We start from the raw sequence: 23,198 nt of genomic DNA on the forward strand, positions 1-23,198 counted from the left end.
TCCAAAATCTCCCATAGGTGTTCAACTGGGTTGAGATGTGGTGACTGTGAAGCCCATAGCACCTAATTCACATCATTTTCATAATCGTGAAACCATCCGTGACAACTCGTGCCCTATGGATGGAGGCACTGTCACCCTGCTTCTCACTCAGTTTTTGACTAATTTGTCACTGGTCTGTTCTTCTACCCAGAGGTGCTGTGGCTTAGTTGGAAACCTTTCGATAGTGCCTGCAGCATTTTGATTGAAAAATAGAATAAAGGAAAAGAGCAAAACAGGTGCTGTGGCTTAGCCGGTTAGAACGCCTGTCTTGAAAACAGGAGATTCTGGGTTCAAATCCCAGCAGTGCCTGATAAGCATGGAATTTCATTGACCCATAATTTGTTGTGTTTTCACATCACCTTTTTGTATCTCCTCAACTCACTTGGAACCTTGGTGGAGGTGATACCAACGACGTGACTGGACTGTGAATTTGTCACTAATCTGTACTTGTACACACAGGTGCTGTGGCTTAGTTGGTCAAAGCGCCTGTCTAGTAAACAGGAGATTCTGGGTTCAAATCCCAGCAGTGCCTGATTATCACAGAGTTTTATTGGTCCGTTATTTGTTGTGTGTGTTTTCACGTCACCTTTTGGTATCGCCTTAACTCACTTGGAACCTCGGTGGAGGTGATACCCAAGAAAATACCAGGTACAATCAACAACCTTTGCCCAATGGAAAATCAAAAAAATTGAGTAGCATTTAGTCGAGTTGTGCTTCTACCATGCACTATAAAAATGGTAATAGTGGTCCTGCTGGACGCCTTGACAAAATGACCTTTCAATGGTGTCTGCGCCAAAAAAGAATGAACAATAAACAGGTGCTGTGGCTTAGCTGGTTAAAGTGCCTGTCTTGTAAACAGGATATCCTGGGTTCAAATCCCAGCAGTACCTGATTAGCATTAAAAAATGGGATTCTTTGACATCTTATTTGTTATGTTTTCACGTCACCTTCATACCAAAGAAAGTAGCAGGTACTACCAACAACTTTTGGCCAATGGATAATCAAAATAGTTGAGTAGCGTTGAGTAGAGTTGAGCTGCTACCATGCATTATAAAAGGGGTAATGGTGGTCCTGGTGGATACCTTGATGAACCTTTCAATAGTGTCTGCTGCAAAAAAAAAACAAAAAAAACAANTGAAAGGTTCATTGAACCTTTCAATAGTGTCTGCTGCAAAAAAAAAACAAAAAAAACAAAAACAAAGAACAGGTGCTGTGGCTTAGTTGGTTAAAGCGCCTGTCTAGTAAACAGGAGATCCTGGGTTCAAATCCCAGCAGTGCCTGATAAGCATGGAATTTTGTTGACCCATAATTTGTTGTATTTTCACATCACCTTTTTGTATCTCCTCAATTCACTTGGAACTTTGGTGGAGGTGATACCAAAGAAAATACCAGGTACAATCAACAACCTTTACCCAATGGAAAATCAAGAAAGTTGAGTAGCATTTAGTCAAGTTGTGCTGCTACCATGCACTATAAAAATGGTAATAGTGGTCCTGCTGGACGCTTTGACAAAATGACCTTTCAATGGAGTCTTTGGCAAAAAAAACACAACAATAAACAGGTTCTGTGGCTTAGCTGGTTAAAGCACTATAAAAATGGTAATAGTGGTCCTGCTGGACGCTTTGACAAAATGACCTTTCAATGGAGTCTTTGGCAAAAAAAACACAACAATAAACAGGTTCTGTGGCTTAGCTGGTTAAAGCACTATAAAAATGGTAATAGTGGTCCTGCTGGACGCTTTGACAAAATGACCTTTCAATGGAGTCTTTGGCAAAAAAAACACAACAATAAACAGGTTCTGTGGCTTAGCTGGTTAAAGCACTATAAAAATGGTAATAGTGGTCCTGCTGGACGCTTTGACAAAATGACCTTTCAATGGAGTCTTTGGCAAAAAAAACACAACAATAAACAGGTTCTGTGGCTTAGCTGGTTAAAGCACTATAAAAATGGTAATAGTGGTCCTGCTGGACGCTTTGACAAAATGACCTTTCAATGGAGTCTTTGGCAAAAAAAACACAACAATAAACAGGTTCTGTGGCTTAGCTGGTTAAAGCACTATAAAAATGGTAATAGTGGTCCTGCTGGACGCTTTGACAAAATGACCTTTCAATGGAGTCTTTGGCAAAAAAAACACAACAATAAACAGGTTCTGTGGCTTAGCTGGTTAAAGCACTATAAAAATGGTAATAGTGGTCCTGCTGGACGCTTTGACAAAATGACCTTTCAATGGAGTCTTTGGCAAAAAAAACACAACAATAAACAGGTTCTGTGGCTTAGCTGGTTAAAGCACTATAAAAATGGTAATAGTGGTCCTGCTGGACGCTTTGACAAAATGACCTTTCAATGGAGTCTTTGGCAAAAAAAACACAACAATAAACAGGTTCTGTGGCTTAGCTGGTTAAAGCACTATAAAAATGGTAATAGTGGTCCTGCTGGACGCTTTGACAAAATGACCTTTCAATGGAGTCTTTGGCAAAAAAAACACAACAATAAACAGGTTCTGTGGCTTAGCTGGTTAAAGCACTATAAAAATGGTAATAGTGGTCCTGCTGGACGCTTTGACAAAATGACCTTTCAATGGAGTCTTTGGCAAAAAAAACACAACAATAAACAGGTTCTGTGGCTTAGCTGGTTAAAGCACTATAAAAATGGTAATAGTGGTCCTGCTGGACGCTTTGACAAAATGACCTTTCAATGGAGTCTTTGCCTGTCTAGTAAACAGGAGATCCTGGGTTCAAATCCCAGCAGTGCCTAATTAGCATAGAAATAAAGGGGATTCTTTGACATCTTATTTGTTATGCTTTCACGTCACCTTGATACCAAAGAAAGTACCAGGTACTATCAACAACTTTTGGCCAATGGATAATAAAAAAGGTGAGTAGAGTTGTGCTGCTACCAAGCATTATAANCACGTCACGTTTTTGTATCTCCTGAACTCACTTGGAACCTCGGTGGAGGTGATACCCAAGAAAATACCAGGTACAATCAACAACCTTTGCCCAATGGAAAATCAAAAAAGTTGAGTAGCATTTAGTCGAGTTGTGCTGCTACCATGCACTGAAAAAATGGTAATGGTGGTCCTGGTGGACGCCTTGACAAAATGACCTTTCAATGGTGCCTGCGCCAAAAAAGAATGAACAATAAACAGGTGCTGTGGCTTAGCTGGTTAAAGCGCCTGTCTTGTAAACAGGAGATCCTGGGTTCAAATCCCAGCAGTGCCTCATTAGCATGGAAATAAAGGGGATTCTTTGACATGTTATTTGTTATGTTTTCATGTCACCTTGATACCAAAGAAAGTACCAGGTACTATCAACAACTTTTGCCAATGGATAATCAAAAAAGGTGAGTAGAGTTGAGCTGCTACCAAGCATTATAAAAATGGTAATGGTGGTCCTGGTGGACGCCTTGATGAACCTTTCAGTAGTGTCTGCTGCAAAAATAAAAAAACAAAAACAAAAAACAGGTGCTGTGGCTTAGTTGGTTAAAGCGCCTGTCTAGTAAACAGGAGATCCTGGGTTCAAATCCCAGCAGTGCCTGGTTCTCATTGAACTTCCTACACACATTGTCTCTAAACAAAAGAGGAAAAACCAACAATAGAGTCTCTCAGTGAGGTGTTTTTCCACCTGCTGCCAGAACAGCATCTCAGCTCCTTGTCATTGCTTCTCCAGGTCTCTGAACTCTAATGAAGTGATGAACACCATTCGTCTTTAACATATTCCATCATTTGGTCTTTTGATGACGGTGGTGGAGAGCGCTGTCTAACACTTTGTTCCAAAATCTCCCATAGGTGTTCAACTGGGTTGAGATGTGGTGACTGTGAAGCCCATAGCACCTGATTCACATCATTTTCATAATCGTGAAACCATCAGTGACAACTCATGCCCTATGGATGGAGGCACTGTCACCCTGCTTCTCACTCAGTTTTTGACTAATTTGTCACTGGTCTGTTCTTCAACACACAGGTGCTGTGGCTTAGTTGGTCAAAGCGCCTGTCTAGTAAACAGGAGATCCTGAGTTTTATTGGCCTGTTATTTGTTTTGTTTTCACGTCACCTTTTGGTATCGCCTCAACTCACTTGGAACCTCGGTGGAGGTGATACCCAAGAAAATACCAGGTACAATCAACAACCTTTACCCAATGGAAAATCAAGAAAGTTGAGTAGCATTTAGTCGAGTTGTGCTGCTACCATGCACTATAAAAATGGTAATGGTGGTCCTGGTGGACGCCTTGACAAAATGACCTTTCAATGGAGTCTTTGGCAAAAAAAACAGAACAATAAACAGGTTCTGTGGCTTAGCTGGTTAAAGCGCCTGTCTTGTAAACAGGAGATCCTGGGTTCAAATCCCAGCAGTGCCCAATTAGCATAGAAATAAAGGGGATTCTTTGACCTGTTTTTTGTTATGTTTACACGTCACCTTGATACCAAAGAAAGTACCAGGTACTATCAACAACTTTTGGCCAATGGATAATCAAAAAAGTTGTAATTAAAAACTGAGTGAGAAGCAGGGTGACAGTACCTCCACCCACAGGGCACGAGGTGTCACTGATGGTTTCATGATTATGAAAATGTTGTTAATCAGGTGCTATGGGCTTCATAACTTCATTAGAGTTCAGAGACCTGGAGAAGCAATGACAAGGAGCTGAGATGCTGTTCTGGCAGCACGTGGTGGAAAAACATCTCACTGAGAAACTCTATGTTGGTTTTTCAGCTTTTGATTAGAGACAATGTGTGTAGGAAGTTCACTGATAATCAGGCACTGCTGGGATTTGAACCCAGGATCTCCTGTTTACTAGACAGGCGCTTTAACCAACTAAGCCACAGCACCTGTGAATAGAAGTACAGACCAGTTACGATTTCACAGTCCAGTCACGTCTTTACACTGACTTCATATGCCTCTAAAATTTACCTGAAACAACAACTTAACACCCTTGTAGATGTTTTTTTGCTGGCATTACAAACAATAGGTCAAGGAAGTTCACTGACAATCATGTACTGCTGGGATTTGAACCCAGGATCTCATGTTTACAAAACAGGTGCTTTAACCAGCCTGTTGTTTTATGGGTGGGGGATTTGTTTTACTTCAGACACTGTGGAAAGGTTTGCCCATCAAGCCAGTCACAAGAAAGCAAATAAACATATTTCCCTATTGTCACGGATGGTAACTGATCAATACAATGATATACCCTCATAAACCCAAAATAAGAACTGAAAGTGTAATTATATAACAGTCAAATGTCATAAAGTATATCAGCCTTCCCTAATAACACTAATGGTCAGAACAGTGGGCTCAAAGCACTATAAGTGCACCACTAACAGGACACCTCTCCAACACTGTGAGATGAAGTGAAAGCTTTTCTGCCAGCTCCACTTTGTTCAAAATCATTTAACTAAGCAGTACATAACTCGTTATTCTTGTGCTCTGGTTCTGATCTGGCCGTGATGGAAAATTTATGTTAGAACACTTTTTGGACCTTACGTTTGGACACCTTGGTTTTGACTTCAGGATTATTTCCTGTTTTATTTTGTAACAACTTACCTTGTGTTTCTCGTGTTTATTTCCTTCCTGTCTTTGTCCAGTTTCCCTCCTTGTTGATTTTCTGCCCCGCCCTAATGTGTTTCACCTGTGTTCAATCACCCTCGCCTCCCTTGTGTCTGTTTAGTCTCTGTGCTCCCCTTTGTCAGTTTGTTTTCCTGTTTCCCTAATGTCTCTGCTTCTGCTCTTTGTCTGTTTGGATTTTTGGTTGTACTGTTTTGTTCCAGTGTTTTCCCTATGATTTTGGATTTTGAGTTTTCAGCATTTTCACAGTTATTGTAAGTTTCTGTTTCTTCCTCATTTAATAAATCACCTTTTCACCCACTTCGGATCGTCTGTATTTTGTTCCTACTCTGCAAAATCTGACAAAAAGGGGTTGGATGTGTATTTCCAAAGGCTGTTGAACACGAGAGATGTTGAGAAAGAAGTGTGATGTTCAGTGCAGCTGATTTATGAGAGTATCCTTTCTACTTTGTATTGTACCCCAAACACTTCAGAAATACCTTATCTGATGATCGTCACTCTAGATGGCATTGCCTTGGCCTCCAGCACCACTGTGAGGAATCTGAGTTATCTTTGATCATGATATGTCCTTTAACTCCCACATAAAACAAACTTCAAGTACTGATGCTTTTCACTTACATAACATTGCAAAAATAGATCATATCCCTACTATGTTAGCTTCACTGCTGTAAACATGTTTATTTCTGCTGTAAAGTTAACATGGGAGTCTATGGGGGCTGACTCACTGTTGGAGCCAGACTCCAGTGGCCATTAGAGGAACTGCAGTGTTGGTTTCATCTTTCAGCCCCAGAAGTTGCCACTAGTCTGTTTATTAGTCTTATTATTGTTTTTTGATTGCTTTCATTTTTGTCTGATACACCTATTTATATATGTATTTTCATTTTACTTATTTAAATATGTTTTAAACTTCTCTGTAAAGTATTTTGGCCAAGGTTTTTTTAAATGTCTATCATAAACATCATGTCTATCATTACACCGACCTCCTCTTCCCAGATTTCAGAGGAGAGGTCACCTGCCTGGTGTGACCCTTCTACAACACAGCGTTTCTTCCTAGGGTGTGGTAATGTAACTTTTCACTAGAAACTGACAAACTGAATACAAGTTTTACTTAGTAAATAAAGGCAAGGCTTTTACAAAGAAGCTCTTTTTGTTTCTTTTCTGTTTAGATCCCCGTCCACCCGACACGTGACGGTGGGTCTGAAGAGGCCCGTCATCCCAGTCTGACACCAGGTGTGTTCACTGGAGAATTTCTCCCTTCTGGCAAGTTAGAGGGGGAGTCGGAGATAGATGATAGACAAGATGGGGAGGGGGTGAGGGGGATGAGTGACGGAGAGAATTATGTGTATTCGTACACTGTACAGTGTTGTGTATCTTTTCAAGTCAGAACTTGTGGGGTTCACGTTCATCAGTGGATTCGGTGTCTGAGATATGCAGCTCTCCTCTTGTTGTGACTTGTTGGTAAATTTGTCACATCTCCAAAGACTCAGAGGAATTCAACAGTGTCTCCACCTTCCACAGGACGTGTCTCTGTTGCATCTCTACAACTTCCTAGAGAAAAAGTTTCTATAGAGAAACTGTCATTCAAGTTCTCAAAATTTCAATTAATTTGATATAAATTAGAATTATTCTTAAGCTGTTGAATCATTTTGGCATCTTTAGGACCAGATAGGAAACTGTTTCACTACATCAAGGTCCTCTCATTAAGTTTTTACAACTGCATCTCACGCTTCTTCTCTGAGGATAGTTAAACAAACTGATGAGATATGGTTGAAAGATGTGGACCTTGACTTTAGACCTTTATCTTTCCCTTAATGAATAAATTTAGCTGCTAATGAGAGTGAATTGTCTTTATGAGCTAATGTTGCTGATACTCTGCATCTGGTTTGGCCTTGTCTTTAAAATGTGGGAAATGAGTCTTTGAGTGTAGAAATGTGGGTTACATAAACCTAAGCCTACACCTGTCCCCCATGATGAAGATTATAAAGACAGAAATCCACATTTCCACGAAGCAGAGGAGTCATGCCCCCCCCCCCCTCCATGTGACCCAGTCCTGACAGCGGGGTCGGTACAGTAGCTCAGTGTCCTTTCTCAATCCGTCCTGTTACGTTCCAGCCCACCCACCTCCCTCCCTCCCTCCCTCCCTGTGCTGATCCGCCCTCCCTGCTCGGCTCTGCTCTGCCGGGCTCTGGCGTGCAGCGATGCTGTAGATGCAGCAGACTGGTACAGACACTGTTTGATACTTGAATGCAGCAGCCGGGGAGGATAACAACATCCTGACAGACACTGAGGAGAGGACAACGATACTTCACTGGACAGCAGCCAACGTAAGCTCCTCGCTCACTCCGCTCTGCTCCTCTCTGCTCCTCTCTCCTTTATCTTTTCCTGACAAGTGTTTCTGTCATTATCTCATACGGCTCATCTCTCCCTGGAGAGGATGTGTCACCATTCAGCCTGTGCCCTGTCCACTCACACAACTCTGTCTTATCATATGTTCTGTAGCTTTCAAAGCAGAGCAAGTACTCACTCCTATCATGCAGTGAATTCTGTTTTATGAAATTCAAGTAAAGAGTGAAAACAGAGGAGAATATATTTATTTTTCCCTCTTGTGTTATTTGTGATCTTAAGCAGCGTATCAGCTCAGAGCGAATGCTTTCATCACGCTTCAGCCGGGACGCCTCCTTTTAACTTTTAATTAGTAATATTAATGTGACGCTTAAGTTAGTTATTAATCATGTGACACATTAATCTGCTGAAGTCAAAGAGTGAGTTTGTGAAGTTGTGTTACGTGAGGGGAAAAAAAGCCAGATAAAAAATAATTTTCCATCTGTTATTGTCCATCAATGATTCAAAAACACATGAAATATTAATATTAATTCATTTGTGAGTTTGTTCTTTTGTGTCCCTTGAGTATCTATAAATATTATATGTAATATTTGACTAATAAAAACAGATACAAACTCTTTTAGACTCAGTGTAATCATAGCAAAGTCATTCAATGTCATAGCAATACATTCAACATTTTGTCACCCCAAAACAACAGATTTTTTTTTTCTTATTAGCTCTTATTTACTCTGTAATGTGATATAGTGATAGAAGTGAAGTCATGTTCTTTATTTATCCCTTTATCCCTGATAAAACGTTATGGGAAAAATCTTCGTCTGCTCACTGTGTTTAGATTAAATACTGAAACAGTTGATAAATATACAAAATACTGAAGGAAAATGAAGGCGCTGAAAGAAGCTGAAGTAACAGTTTAACTGTAAGCACCAAATTAAGTGTCAATTTAAGTGTAATTATTGAACGTGTCAGTTGAAATTAAAGAGATGAAAGGAGCTGAAATGACAGTTTAAGTGTAGGTGATGAATTGAACTGAAAGTGGAATTCCTGAAGGAAATGACTGGAGCGGAAGTGCGCTGTATAAACTGAATACAATATACAATATAAACACAATTTATTCACTGTTAAATAAAAGTGAAAGAAAACAAATTAATGCCCAAATCAACCCTTTTATTTCTTCGTTAATCACCGATTAACAGTTGTACAGCTGACATATAAACTTGTCACATATAGACGACCCCACACACACACACACACACACACACACACACACACACCCCAGCTGTTTCCAGCTTGTGTGTAAAAAGTGCTGTGGTGGCTTAAGGAGCCTCTGTAGCTCTGACGAGGATTTTTTTTTTTTCTTCTTCTATCAAAGCCTCTTCAGTGAATTAGCTCTCACCCTTACACAGTCATGGGAGAGCAGTGCTGTTCAGTGCACAGTACAATCCTTATGTTCAGCCTTCTCATGTTGTGTAAGAGCAGCCGGGCCTCGCCGTGAGGCTGGATGTTCGCTCGCAGAACAATCAGACCTTAATTGAGGTTTAAAGCTTTTCAACACGATGTTTTTGTCGGTAAAACTGTGAGTGTCCAACTGACACAACACAGCACTGATTTTACAGTGTCTGACTCACCTCTCAGAGTGTCATTACCTCTACCTGCACCCTATAGAGAACATACAGTCTTGAGTCTCATCCATATTGTTTGTTACGATGGAAATTTACTGAGTTTAAGCAAAATGGGACCAAAAGAGAATTTAACGACGTAATGTTTTTATTCGTCCCTAAAGGGAACGTGTGGTCTGCATCATTTTACAGCAAACGATAACACAACAAACATTACAAACCAACATATCAACAAAAAGAAAGGGCAGCATGTGGTTTCCACTGTATAGTTATATTACTGGGAAACAGAGAGTATATGTCGTGCAGTGACCCGGTTGACCCAAACATGCTGTGAGTTGCATTCCAAAAAGAATCTGAAGGCAGCTCCTCTGTTTACATCACAATAGTCCTTTTATTGTTTCCACTGTGCATCAGGGTGAGTAAAATCTATCTCCAAGTAGTTCCTAGTGAAAAACCAAACAATGAACTTCCGGCATGACCAGTGCAATGTTTGACGCCAAGGCGGTTAAAAAAAAAATCCTTTTGTCCTTCTGGTGGTCAAACACCTGAAGGAAACGGTGAAATTACAACCTTTATACCTGAGTCACGGCAACAGGCACAGCGACATCCAACTAACTCTTACACACCGGCCCCTAATTGTAAGCGAACATAACAATTCATACACAAATATCATAAAAGGAGCCAAAATATTACCATACACCAAGTTGCAGTTTGCACTCTTCAATGAAGTTGGATTCCTCGGTCACCGCTCCTTCACTCAGTCTTCGAGAGTCCCCGTTTCAAAAGTGGATCCAACCTAAATATGGGACTCTGTCTGCACACTGTTGCTTTTCTAGATAACAGAGTAGAAATCTCTTGTTTTGAATCCCTGTTTCAAAGAAGTGACTAGGCATCAAGGCAATGGCGAATGTTGGCAACCTTTGCTCCTAATAGATCATCCAGGATACAACCAGATACGTCTCTTGGGTGTGAATGTGACCCTGTCCTGATTGGTCCTGTTTGGGTGGTAATCATCCTCCGGTGAAAAAATTCCTTTCAATCTGAGGCAACTGAGCTTTCTTCATTCAGAAATGTAGGCGATGAGCTGGTCAGTAGACTCTACTGAGAGTCTACTGAGACGTCCATTGCATTTGCAGGCCAGTCCTCATGCTTTCAGAGAAATGCAAGACCCTCAAGCCGCCTGTTGTTCTTTAGAAACTCTGACACCTTCATTCCCTTTGATGCAGCTGGAATTGACTTTTCTCCACTGTGAGGCTTCAGATGTTCACTGGCATCAGGGAAGTGTTGTAGTTGGACATGTCTGGACTCTCTGGCTTGATGCACCTTATCCACACATCCTCAACCTCTCCTGCAGAGATCTTGCATCATCATTTTGGCAAAAAATGTTTCTGTCGCCGGGAAGCCAGGAGACTGACTTGGTAATTGACAGCTGTTTTACATCTGTCCGATCTGACTCCTTTTGGTTCTTGGCCCAACACAACTGTTGCTGATCCGTTACTCCAAGGTGAAGCCCCCTTTTCAACACAGACCAATGAGAATCCTTATCAACTGGAGGGTTTCTCCCTCATTGGCTGAGCTCTTCAAACGGTCATCCACATTGAAATAATGCTTGACAGTGTGAAGCACTTTTTATCATTGGCAGTTTTCCTCAGTTTATATCTTGCACATCTGGAAATAGGAAAAGGAAACAGCACTGAGCAGGTGAACAGTCGTCCCGTACTCCACAAGGTTTGGGACTTCTGTTGGGTTTGGATTAAACAAAGATTAGACCAACTTCATTGTTTAATACCTTAATCTAGAGCCAACAACCCCTCCAACCTAAAGCACCATATAGGTAGTTTGTCCCTAGGTTTGTGCCCCACTGGACCTTCATCACCCTGGTAACAATAATATAGCCCGTAGGAGCGAACCAGCACCAGGTGTACTGGACCTTCTTTGTCATGGTTACTATAATAAACATGTGATTAAGGTGTGGAACAGTCTTGGTTTGGTTAGGTTTAGGAACAAAACTACTCGGTTAAGTTCGGAAAAAGATAGTGGTTTGGGTTAAAATAAGTCCTTAAAGTTAGAGGACCTGTGTCATCACGGTTACAATAATAAACACACAGTTAAGGTTGTGGAGTGGTCATGGATCCGAACAGGAAATGAACAGCGATATTCTGTTTGAAAGTTTTTTGTCGACCTCTCCGACCTAACTTCCTCCTTTACTCCTGTCACGGTAAAACATAGCTATGGGTCGTTATAAGCGGCTTGTAGAGACGACCTAAGGCGTCATTTGATACAGGAGGATAGTCTCACCAGAGAACACGTGCATAGTAGAGTGTGTATTTTTTACGCTAACGTTCGGAGAGAGATCTATGGTACACGAAATCTTCAGATTAGACTTTTCATCTGAGTTCATTCCAGTTGAATCAGGCAAGTGCCATGATGTTTTATCATCACTTTGATGTCCCCGTTTAGCCGTGTGGACCTGACCACTTTATGTGATTCTAATGAGCCTTTAATCAAGCTGCATTTGGAGCATCAAGTCTTAGAGTCAGATACAACACTGTAGATAATCTGAAGTGGTGTGATCCCAGGTCACTGAGTTCTCTGCCTCTCCTCTCTCCCCTCTGTGGACCTTCCCTCTCATTCAGAACAGTGTAGTTGACTCGTGACGCGTTGGCATTCATAACACGTCTCTCCGTTTCGCTGCCTTCTTATGAACACCTTTTGGCGTCGACGAAAGACTTTTCTTTGGCTTCTCCCTCCACGCTGGCAGTGAAATGTGCCTGTGTGGAGGTGTGATCTGGAGGGCAAGTGAAGGAGCAGGCATTTCCCATACATTAACTTGGCTCTGTGCTTGGTAGTGTACCTGAGTCTGCAGAGTTTTTTCCCAAGCCGGTAACTCCATCCCCCTCCTGCTCCGAGCAGATCAAGGGTAGAAAAGAAAGTTGATTTTAATCCCCAAGGAGATTATGAACCCCATGAGTGATTAAATGAGACTTCTGTCTCAAAAAGGACAAATTACTGTACCACCTCAGACTTGGGAACCGTTTTTACAGTGGTCTGCGCGGAACAAAGTAGATTAGATGTATCTCCATTTCGATGATCATTAATCACCTTGCGATCACAGGAAGGATTGCATATTTCTGCTGCTTAGACGGTCTTGGATTTTGTCTGACGGTGGTCACGCCTAAACTATCTTTTCCCAGGAAAGGTATATAAATTTCCATTGAAGCTGGACTCGCAATGAAGTATAACTAGTAGATGTGTTTTGCACATGTACAAGCTGAACTGAATGTATTGCATCAGCAGTGCCACTAACTGAATCATTGGGTGGGTTTCCATCCGCCTGTTTTTAGACACTTTTTCATTTTGCACAAAACGCAGAAAATTTAAAAATCTAAAAGCAAAATGCAACTGTAATGCAACCAAACACAGCCGTAAAATATTCACAGTAAAGTGCAAAATGCTCACAGGCCACTGACTGTATCTACAAGAGGTTCACTGTCCTAAAAGAGGACTGAATAACAAGACTAGGACTAGTCTACTGCTAGCAGTGAGGCTGTAGTTAGCGAAATGCTAATGTCACCATACTAACATGCTGAGATTTAATGTGTAATAAAATGTGTTCTCTGTTCTGTATCTAAGTTTAGCTTGTTAGCATATTAGCATTTGCTAATTAGCACTAAACACAAAGTACTAACTGAGCTTGATAGGAATGCCATTTTTTTTGGAAGTATTTGATATTTGACAAATTCAAATTTTATTAGAATTGATGCCATGGGAAACATGAATGTCTGAAACAAATTTTATGGCAATCCATCCATCCATCCATCCATCCATCCATCCATCCATCCATCCATCCATCCATCCATCCCTGAAAAGAAAGGAATAGCACCAAGGTCAGTGGAGCGCATCGTCTGGGAACTACTAATCTCAGAATCTGTCATTTCACAGCAGCTCATCCAGTAGTTGCTGATCAGTTTGGACCAAAGTGATGGACCGACTTATCAGCTGCTTTGTTAAAAACTATTAATTCCAACCTGGCCCATTGATCTTGAATGTCTCATGGACGTTGGTATCGTAGTTTTGGTCTCAGTTTCAGAAACGTTACACCCCAAATAATCAGAGAGGTGAACATCTGCACTTCACTCACTGCTGCATTTCAAATCTAGTCTGGAATAAACAATCAAAGTTCATCACTCCTTCACATTTTGTGTTTTAGAATTCACGCTGACCTCAGTTTGTTCCAGCTGTAGCTGTGACTACAACACTTTTCCAAATAAAACACATCATCATTATTAATGATTCATGTGCGTGTTTGAGCATTGAACACCTGTCCTCGTCTCTTTGTTTTGGCCTTGTCACCATACCAACACTGGAGCTATGAAACCTTTCAAAAGCATTTCTACTCACTGTCAAATTCACTCATGATCTGTGGTGGCTGTGTGAGAAAGGAACAATGCATCGAAAAGCATGAAGTTAATATTTCTTTTTCTGGTATTAAAGAGTCCACAGACTGTCTCGGGTGTCCTGCTGTTTTGTTGTCTCAGTGTGGATGGAGAATGTTTATTAAATGACCTCCAAAACTGCTATCCCCAGCTGCGGCTGTAAAATTAGACATGCCAGCAGATAATTAAGCATGACTGACCTCCTCTTCTCTACCTTTTAACCTTCCCCATCCTCCCACAGACACAGAGCTGGGATGGACAATAAGGCGCTGGAACCTGACTCTGTGAGCATCCCCATGGAGGAGGCCATCATGTGTAACGGAGACGGACAGCTTCAGCCTCAGCAGCAGCAGCAGCAGCAGCAGCAGCAGGAGCCGTCCATGCTGACCCACCTGAAGAAGGTGGAGAACGAGATCACCGAAGCGCAGCGTTTCTCCCACCTACCCAAACGCTCGGCCGTGGACCTGGAGTTCATCGACCTCTCCTACACCATCCAAGAGGGCCCGTGCTGGAGGAGGAGAGGTAACACACACCTCCCTGTCACGTCTATTTTAATCAGCTTGTGAAGGGGTAATGATAATAATAATAATTTCTGTTTGACACTGTGGTTAAACTACTGCTTGTCCTTTACAGCTCATGATTTCTTAGACGTTTTCTGCAGTAAAATACACGATATTAGATTCAAAATGTGTTCCTCACGTCCCGCTCTTTCTGCAGACCATAGCCGAGCTGTATATTGGAGCACAGTTTCCCATTCTTCAAAAGTAGTAGACAGTTGTATCCCAGCAGCTTTCATCCCACATATCTAACAGTAATCTTTCTGAACCCTTTTCACTCTGCCTTCAGGGCCTGTCACTCTACTTAAACTGCACTTACTAAAGTGATAAATGATCTTCTGCCTTCTATAGATTCAGATTCCACCTCTGTGCCTCTCTTACTCGATCTCAGTGCAGCCTTTGATATCAGAGACTGCTGCATACTCCGACACCGACCAATATGGTGTCTCTGGCCTGGCTCTCGCATGATTAAACTCTTACTTATCTGTGTTTCCAACATTAAAACGAACATTGTTCTGATCATCCGCCTTTCTCCATTTATACTTCACCTCTTGGCAGAAATCATTCACTGTCATGGAATTAATTTCCTGTTACGCTGACGACACTGAACTGTATCTTCCTATAACCCGCGACACCTGTGTGATTTCTCAAACTCTGACTGCCAAGAACGTGGGTGTTACGTCTGATGCTGTCCTCTTTTTTTAATCACCACATTAAAAACATTACCAAGACCTTTCTTTTACCTGTGTAACATTGGTACAACTCAGTCTTTTCTGTCCATGGCGGATGCCTTTGTGTAGTTTGTTTCATGGTTCAGACTGCTGCAGAAAATACGACCAGATCAGACCAACAATTCTGATCTGGGAATATATTTGTTATTTTAGATGTTATTTATTAATATTGTACAGTCTGCAGTAACCAAACAATAACAGATGAACAATAAATACGACTCTGTTCTCAGAGTGAGAAAAAATCCTGTTACTGGGCTTTTTTTTCTTTCTGCCCAGCAACACCATTAAACTAAACCAGTAGCACATCAGCACACGACTGACTGTGGAGGCCTCCAGCAGTGAGAGCTGAGCTGATGCTCACTGAGTTACTGTAGTTCTCCATACTCTCTCATTGATCTCTCTTGTCACACACGGATGCAGAGGGGAGAGCGGAGGGAGCAGGGCTGATTTGTTTCCTCTTTGTCTTTTTTGCTCCAGTTGTTGGATGTTGGGCAGAAATGGTTGTTAGTCACCAGGGCTGATACGCCGCCCTCCCCAGGATCCATCTGTGTCCATGGATTTCACACAGGATCAATGAACACTGCACAGTGGAGTCAGTAGACAGTAACATACAAATACAGTAGTTACGCGTGTGCTACCATGTGTATTTTGGTCAATAAAGATCAAAGTGATTGACTTTTTAACCAGTTAACCAGTCACCTTGTTTATTTTATTTATCATTTATGGCAAGATGGTTGTTGATATTACAGTAAAGTATCCACTAATTGTGTTGGACAGACCTGAGTACTGTGGGTATTTAAACCTGCAGCGACAATGTGTGTGTGTGTGTGTGTGTGTGTGTGTGTATTGTGTGTGTGCTGTGTTGTGTGTGTGTGTGTGTGTGTGTGTGTGTGTGTGTGTGTATGTGTGTGATCTCTAGTTGTTTCTGATTCTAAAAGTAGACGTGGAAATGCTCTCAAAGACTCGGAGGAACTACTGAGTTTGTCGTTTCTTCAGCTGTCGATGTCATGTTCACTCGTCTCATTTGTTTCAGTGGCCAAAAAATATTAGTTACTACAGATCTTATCATTTTGAATTTTAGTTGTTTGTTTGAAGAAGCTGGATATTAAAACAAACAGAGGAGCCTGTGTTACCTCGTCATTGTTGACGTGTGTGATGCTGTTTTTTCGTGACAGACAGCATCATCATTGCCCCCCCCCTCTGTTGTCGTCAGGTTTCAAAGCCTTACTGAAGTGCCTGTCCGGGAGGTTCTGCAATCGGGAGCTGATCGGTATCATGGGGCCCTCAGGGGCCGGGAAGTCCACCTTAATGAACATTCTGGCTGGATACAGGTGAGAGAGTAAAACACAGGTTCACAGCACGATTAGAGGAAATCAGCTGTCATCAGGCGTCTATGGAAGAAATTCATGTGTCACACAACTAGAGAAGAAGCTCGTGTGTTTGTGTTGTGTGTGTGTGTGTGTGTGTGTGTGTGTGTGTGTGTGTGTGTGTGTGTGTGTGTGTGTCCTTCCTGTTGCCCAGGGAAACAGGGATGAAGGGTCAGATCCTGGTCAATGGTAAACCCAGGGACCTGAGGAAATTCAGGAAAATGTCGTGCTACATCATGCAGGAAGACATGCTGCTGCCACACCTCACTGCACGGGAGGCCATGATGGTGAGGAGCACTCCGACTCATGCTCAAAGTGTGCTTTTATTTTGAAACTTCTGTATGATTATTATAGTGAGAACTTCAAAAAACTGTCATTTATTTTTATATTTGACATAAATCAAAATGTGCGGGATTGACTGTCCTGTAAAAACCTGTTGATTTAAACGACTGTGTGTGTTTCTCTTTCCTGCAGGTTTCAGCGAACTTGAAGCTGGATGAAAGTGTGGATGTTAAGAAAGCTCTGGTGAGATAAACAAACATCTGCTAGCTTCACATAAACACAGCAATAATCCCGACCTCAAACACTCTCCTGTTACCTGCCCAGGTGAACGAGATCCTGACCGCCTTGGGGCTCCTCGACTGTGCTCACACCCGCACCAGCTCGCTGTCGGGAGGTCAGTGTAAACGTCTGGCCATCGCCCTCGAACTGGTCAACAACCCTCCGGTCATGTTCTTCGATGAGCCCACCAGGTGAGTCGCAGAGGCACAAGTGTGCAGATGAGGGTTTAATTTAAATTTTTTTAAAAACATTTAGAACGTATGACAGTGTGTGATGTCTGCAGAGTTCCCCTGTAAAAGCAGAGATTGAACCAGAAACCAATCCCGAGGTGTAGCCATCACTGAACTAAACATGAGAACAACTGTCATAATATCTTGATCCTTACTCGTCTTTGTCTTCTCATGTTTCTCTCTAGCTGCTCATTAACAGTGTCTGCTCTCTCTCTCTCTCTCTCTCTCTCTCTCTCTGTTCAGTGGCTTAGACAGTGCGTCGTGCTATCAGGTGGTCTCACTAATGCGTTCTCTGGCGCTGGGAGGACGGACCATCATCTGCACCATCCACCAACCTAGTGCCAAACTCTTTGAGATGTTTGACAAGGTATGCACCTGCCGATCGAAGGGTTTTATTTTTACGGGACGCTGTAGGAAAAGGTTTTTTTTTCTTTTTTTCGAAAAGTCATTTACACGTCGGTCTTGAGTAATCTCGTCCTTCCACAGCTTTACATCCTCAGTCAGGGACAGTGCATCTACAAAGGCACAGTCCCGTACCTCATCCCCTACCTGAAGAGCCTGGGCCTGTACTGTCCCACCTACCACAATCCTGCAGACTTCGGTGCGTTCACCTCACATTTATTCACGTATGTGCCACAGTTAGTTTCCCTGAGGACGATCGTTATGTTTTGGGGTTTTTTTTGTCTTTGCTTCAGTCATTGAAGTGGCGTCAGGAGAGTACGGAGACCTGAACCCGGTGCTGTTCGAGGCGGTCCAAGGTGGAATGTGCGCATTAGAGGAGAAGAAGAACCAGTGTGGTAACAATGGCACATCTGTCTGTGCAGGGAAATACCCCAAGGTGGGTAGTAGATGATGTGGTCTAATCCAGCCCTGACTGTAGCTGTGCTGTGGTGTTTTGTGAAGTGACTTACTGTGATGATTATTGGACACGTTTTTTCACTGATCATCTGCTTCTGCTTCCCACAGGACGCTGGACACATAGAGAGTCATACTTTTGCCACAAGCACGCTAACACAGTTTTGTATCCTCTTCAAGAGAACCTTCATAACAATATGCCGAGACCAGGTGGGTGACGACTTGTTAAAACATCACAGGACAAGTCTTGTGGCTGTTTACTGGTTTTAAAATGTGTAAAAGGAAAAGTATCTCTCCCACATTTACTGATCTTGAAATTTTATTTAATCACCCACGTCTGTGATTTTGGTTTTTATATTTTTTTCTGCTTTTGTTCTGTTGTCAGGTTTTGACCCACCTCAGACTGATGTCCCACATCTCCATAGGTGTGTTAATAGGTTTGCTCTATCTGAACATTGGCAATGATGCCAGCAAAGTCTTTAACAACACCGGCTTCCTCTTCTTCTCCATGCTTTTCATCATGTTCGGTGCGCTCATGCCAACCGTGTTAACCTGTGAGTATGACCTGGTGGAGGGAATTGACTCATGATGTTTATTGTTGATCCTGCTGTGCCAATGAGCCACGTCCATTCCTTTCAGAATCTCAAAAGTTGACCGATGTATGTAAATGTTTTTCTGCACCATGTGTCAGTTCCTCTGGAGATGTCTGTGTTCCTGAGGGAGCATCTTAACTACTGGTACAGCCTGAAGGCCTACTACCTGGCCAAGACCATGGCGGACATCCCCTTTCAGGTGAGCTGGCAAAACACAACTACACAGAGCACCACTGCTCTCCAGTGTTAGTTAAAGTTGTTACAGTTCATCTATCTTTCTATCTATCTATCTATCTATCTATCTATGACGAGATAAAAACAGAAACTTACTGTGTATTTACCCATACGCATATATATGTATATATATACATGTATATATATACATATATATGTACATATGAGGTAAAATTTTCATATAGAACATGTAAGAAATTAAATGACATTAAATTAAATTTTAAAATGAATTTTAAAGGGTTTTAAATTACACTTTTTTTTGCTATCATCATATTTATTGATGTGTCATTTATAATCACACGACCCCATACGCAAATGTAATATATGTACATATGCTACAAGTTAGAACAATTTCATGTATTGACATATATGTCTAGCCCATACAAATATGTATGTTTATGTATGTATGCTTATATTGTAGACATATGTTATATATAAGTAATATAAATATATATCCATCCCAAAGCCTGTCAGTATATGATGATATTATATATGTAAATATAAAACAGAGACATGTTTAAAATTGATAAGAATTAATGATAAAAACATAGAATTGGTGTATGTATGTTGTTTTAATAAACTTGCATATGCAAATTAAATATATATCATTAATAAATTTGGTCAGAACATGTCACACCATATAAAAAATCATCATGTAGATATTTTTAATAAATGTACATATCCACCTTTTACTATGGGTATTTCATATACACTATGTTATAAACTTATATCTTCATATATCCAGAGCATGTACATGTATGATTATATAGGTGACATATGTGGCAGCATCACTCTTGAGATAAAGGCATATATGTCATATTTTACATTTCTGTGTGGGTTTTATCGTAGAGGACATTTCCCTCTTTTGTACAATCATTCATGTGGCTCAGAAACATTTAAAGAAATTTTCCTAACATGCTTTTATTGTCAATAAATAAAAATCTATCAATGAACTTCAGTTGTTTGTGATCGATCTGAACCCACCGTGTTTCCTCTGACGTCAGTATTAGGTCACATGAGATGAAGGTTTTCTGTGACTAAATAAAGGTTAATCAAAGTGTTATTTTAGGTTATCTGCCCCATCATGTACTGCAGCATAGTGTACTGGATGACAGAGCAGCCTCCTGAGGCCAGCCGCTACCTGCTCTTCATCGCCCTGTCCACCTGCACCGCCCTGGTAGCCCAGTCGCTAGGCCTGCTGGTTGGGGCCGCGTCCACCTCACTACAGGTACTGCTAGGTTTGCATTGTTAAATACAAGATTCCTTTGCTTGTGTTCCACATATGAAACACATTATCTGCATCCTTATGTTAAACAGGTAGCCACATTTGTAGGACCTGTCACGGCTATCCCAGTGCTGCTGTTCTCTGGATTCTTCGTGAACTTCGACACCATCCCCAAGTATCTGCAGTGGAGCTCCTATGTGTCGTATGTCAGGTGTGTACCTCCGTGAATAACATCACAGCCACTCAGCAAAAAAACTGTAGCTACTTCAGTTCACCAATGACTTAACTGTGTACATTTATTTAATAATAATTTAATGCTTTTTGGTTCGTTTCAATGAGGCATAAAGATGGCGATGCTGGTTGTCGATCTGTCCAGAGCTAAATATCTTAAACTATAATCCCAAGTTATTACAACCAAGTTCAGTCGTTGTTTCTATTCTCACTAAGTTATTCTTTTATATTTGTGAACGCAGCAACGTCCTTAAGAAGAATTGAAATGGGTAAAAAAACAAGTGGTCTGGTTTTTAACAAAGCTCCAGATTTATAGAGCGACTGACTCATTCAGCTTTGACCCTCCTGTCCTTACTGCAGTTGTGCACACACACTTTTCCTGTGCAGTCAGGGATTACTGAGTAGATTGTGATAAATCTAAGTTGGCTTTAAAGTAGTTCTGAACCACTCCTCTTTGCAAACATTGTCCAAAGGTAATGGATGAATTTTGATGGAATTTGCTGTGAATATTCATGGTCCCTAGAGGATGAATCCAATTTTTTTTGGGGGGGGGGGTCTGACCTTTCCTCCATTGTCCAATAAGTTCATCTTACCCATATGATGAACCCTCAGTGTTTTGGACACTCCATGACTTTTCATCAAGACAAACCTTCAGGTTAAAACATCATTATACAACCATGGCAACATGTCCACAGATAGAAGTTGGAAGACAAAAGTGGTAAAATCCATACAGTGTAAAGGTCTGTGTCCATGTGTAGTGTGATTATAGATCAGGTCTAGCTTCTATATTAATACTGTGAAAGTATCAAAGCCTCAGTCCACAGAGAAATGCACACGGCCTGTATTCAGAAACTGAGCCTTAAAACCAGCCGTCAGGACTTCCTGTAACTTTGTGATGTCACAATCGCCCTCCCAAGCCCCGCCCACCTGGACCCACCATCCAAACCTTGCAGGATTTGGTTTCTCTGAGTGTTTTACCTGAAATCTGCTATATTTTTTATTGGATCACTCCAAAAAACAGTCAGCCAATCAAAAGAGAGGCTCAGAGCCTCCTCTCTTCTGATTGGCTCACCGACCTGTTGTTACTAGAGCTCCAGAGAGAAGCCTGAGAGAGGAGATGTGAAACTACACTGAGATGGTTTTGGCTCTTAAAACCACAAATATGTTTTCTTATGGCTCAACACTTCAAATAAAACACAGAAGAAGAAGAAAATATGGATATATAAACAGTATATTACTATAGCTTGGAGCAGCCATCTTGGATTTTGAGGTCAGGGTTGCTGAGATTCGTCCAACTCTCCGGGTTGGAAATCTGACATCAAGGGATGTTCCAGTTGAAATTTCCAACTTCCCAGTTCAAATTGAACGCACCATTAACCCTATTGATCTTAGGGACCTCATGGACGTCCCTTGAGCACCATGTTGGTGATTTTCATAAGAGCACCAAAATCATCAGCGTGCTGCTTGTTTAAAGTTTGATCTGTTTTTACTCAGAATCAGGAGCACATACATGACTTCCAGTCATGAATTTTCCTCAGTGTTTGTTTCTCTGCCACAGGTACGGGTTCGAAGGGGTGATTCTGTCCATCTACGGGATGAACCGTTCAGAGCTGGAGTGTCCGGGGAAGGTGTGTAAGTTCCAGCAGCCTGAGGAGGTCCTGCAGCTGTTGGACGTGGAGGACGCAAAGCTCTACATGGATTTCATTGTGCTCGGCATTTTCTTCATCATCCTACGACTGGCCACTTACCTTGTCCTCCGCTACAAGGTCAAGTCTGAGCGATAGGTTTCATTTGGCTCGTCTTCTGAAAACTAAAGGCCCCTTTCTTTCTATGCACAAAAAAAAAACAAAAAAACAACCTCTGTCATGTGGGAATTTGTTTCATTTCATTTCAACACATTGCTGCTAAAAAAAAAAAGAAAAAAGGACAGAGCATAAATCCTGATCTGTTATCCTGCCAGCAGCCGTGGAGGGCAGCGACTGACGATGCACAGCAGTGAGGAGTCGTCTTAGAAACCAACATACACCTGTTTTACCTCAGACACCAGAACTTAACTTCTTGCACACAAAGCCAGATCAGTCATGAAGGAGGGCAAACACACTGAGCCACACTCAGCAGCAGATACTGTACATTTCATATTCCTGCAAGACAGAAATGTTTTAAGGCGGATGTGCAAATACAAACAGTGTTTACATTCCTCTATTAGCCAAAAAAAAAAACCTGAGGACAAACTGTTGCACTGGAGGATAAAGTGTGAAGTATTGTGCCTGAGAGAGTGAAAATGAATTAAAGTTTTTCAGTGATAATCATGGGATCATTATATCTGTACACTGGATGAAAGCAGTTTTTGTTCTTCTTGTTGTTGGAGTCCAAAGCATTTATTTCCTGTGTATCAATCTAATCATTGTTTGAGCTCAATAGTTTTTTTTAACATGTTGATAGTTGTAAATTAAGCTCCGTCATGATTACCTACCAAAATTGGGTATTTTTTTCTACTTCCATAATATAATCTAAAATCATAGTTGAAATAAATATTGCTCAGCCTTAATAATTTTATACTGTGCTGTATTATCTTTAGTATTATATGCAATATAAATGTATTTAAGCAAGAATAGATGAATT

The 23,198-nt window shown here is 41.4% G+C and overlaps 1 protein-coding gene and 8 non-coding genes across 9 annotated transcripts; 8 read left to right on the forward strand and 1 right to left on the reverse strand.

Moving 5' to 3' along the window:
- The first annotated feature begins 274 nt into the window (after positions 1 to 274).
- Positions 275 to 348, forward strand: trnas-uga. The gene has a single exon. It is a non-coding gene; the product is annotated as a tRNA-Ser (tRNA).
- Positions 349 to 497: 149 nt separating this feature from the next.
- trnat-agu lies at positions 498 to 571 on the forward strand. Its single transcript has one exon. It is a non-coding gene; the product is annotated as a tRNA-Thr (tRNA).
- A 284-nt stretch (positions 572 to 855) lies between these two features.
- Positions 856 to 929, forward strand: trnat-ugu. Its single transcript has one exon. It is a non-coding gene; the product is annotated as a tRNA-Thr (tRNA).
- Positions 930 to 1,245: 316 nt separating this feature from the next.
- trnat-agu lies at positions 1,246 to 1,319 on the forward strand. Its single transcript has one exon. It is a non-coding gene; the product is annotated as a tRNA-Thr (tRNA).
- A 1,867-nt stretch (positions 1,320 to 3,186) lies between these two features.
- Positions 3,187 to 3,260, forward strand: trnat-ugu. The gene has a single exon. It is a non-coding gene; the product is annotated as a tRNA-Thr (tRNA).
- A 241-nt stretch (positions 3,261 to 3,501) lies between these two features.
- On the forward strand, positions 3,502 to 3,575 carry trnat-agu. The gene has a single exon. It is a non-coding gene; the product is annotated as a tRNA-Thr (tRNA).
- A 746-nt stretch (positions 3,576 to 4,321) lies between these two features.
- Positions 4,322 to 4,395, forward strand: trnat-ugu. The gene has a single exon. It is a non-coding gene; the product is annotated as a tRNA-Thr (tRNA).
- A 396-nt stretch (positions 4,396 to 4,791) lies between these two features.
- Positions 4,792 to 4,865, reverse strand: trnat-agu. The gene has a single exon. It is a non-coding gene; the product is annotated as a tRNA-Thr (tRNA).
- A 9,381-nt stretch (positions 4,866 to 14,246) lies between these two features.
- LOC111234791 (ATP-binding cassette sub-family G member 4-like) lies at positions 14,247 to 22,360 on the forward strand. The gene is made up of 14 exons (XM_022762982.1): positions 14,247 to 14,514; positions 16,494 to 16,611; positions 16,802 to 16,934; positions 17,122 to 17,172; positions 17,254 to 17,399; positions 17,682 to 17,805; positions 17,925 to 18,039; positions 18,134 to 18,276; positions 18,405 to 18,503; positions 18,679 to 18,847; positions 18,985 to 19,085; positions 20,190 to 20,348; positions 20,438 to 20,556; positions 22,135 to 22,360. The coding sequence occupies exons 1-14, from the start codon at positions 14,247 to 14,249 to the stop codon at positions 22,358 to 22,360; spliced, it is 1,971 nt and encodes a 656-aa protein (XP_022618703.1).
- The last annotated feature ends 838 nt before the right edge of the window (positions 22,361 to 23,198 follow it).

Source organism: Seriola dumerili, unplaced genomic scaffold (assembly GCF_002260705.1).
Source record: "Seriola dumerili isolate Sdu_G_001 unplaced genomic scaffold, Sdu_1.0 BDQW01000458.1, whole genome shotgun sequence".
Classification (NCBI taxonomy): domain Eukaryota; kingdom Metazoa; phylum Chordata; class Actinopteri; order Carangiformes; family Carangidae; genus Seriola; species Seriola dumerili.

Excerpts from the sequence above, each read along its gene's own strand:
- LOC111234791 (XM_022762982.1), top strand. The coding sequence starts at position 14,247 with ATGGACAATAAGGCGCTGGAACCTGACTCTGTGAGCATCCCCATGGAG. Across the intron at positions 16,612-16,801 it reads AACATTCTGGCTGGATACAG|GGAAACAGGGATGAAGGGTC; the intron begins GTGAGAGAGTAA and ends CCTGTTGCCCAG. Across the intron at positions 20,557-22,134 it reads TCCTATGTGTCGTATGTCAG|GTACGGGTTCGAAGGGGTGA; the intron begins GTGTGTACCTCC and ends TCTCTGCCACAG.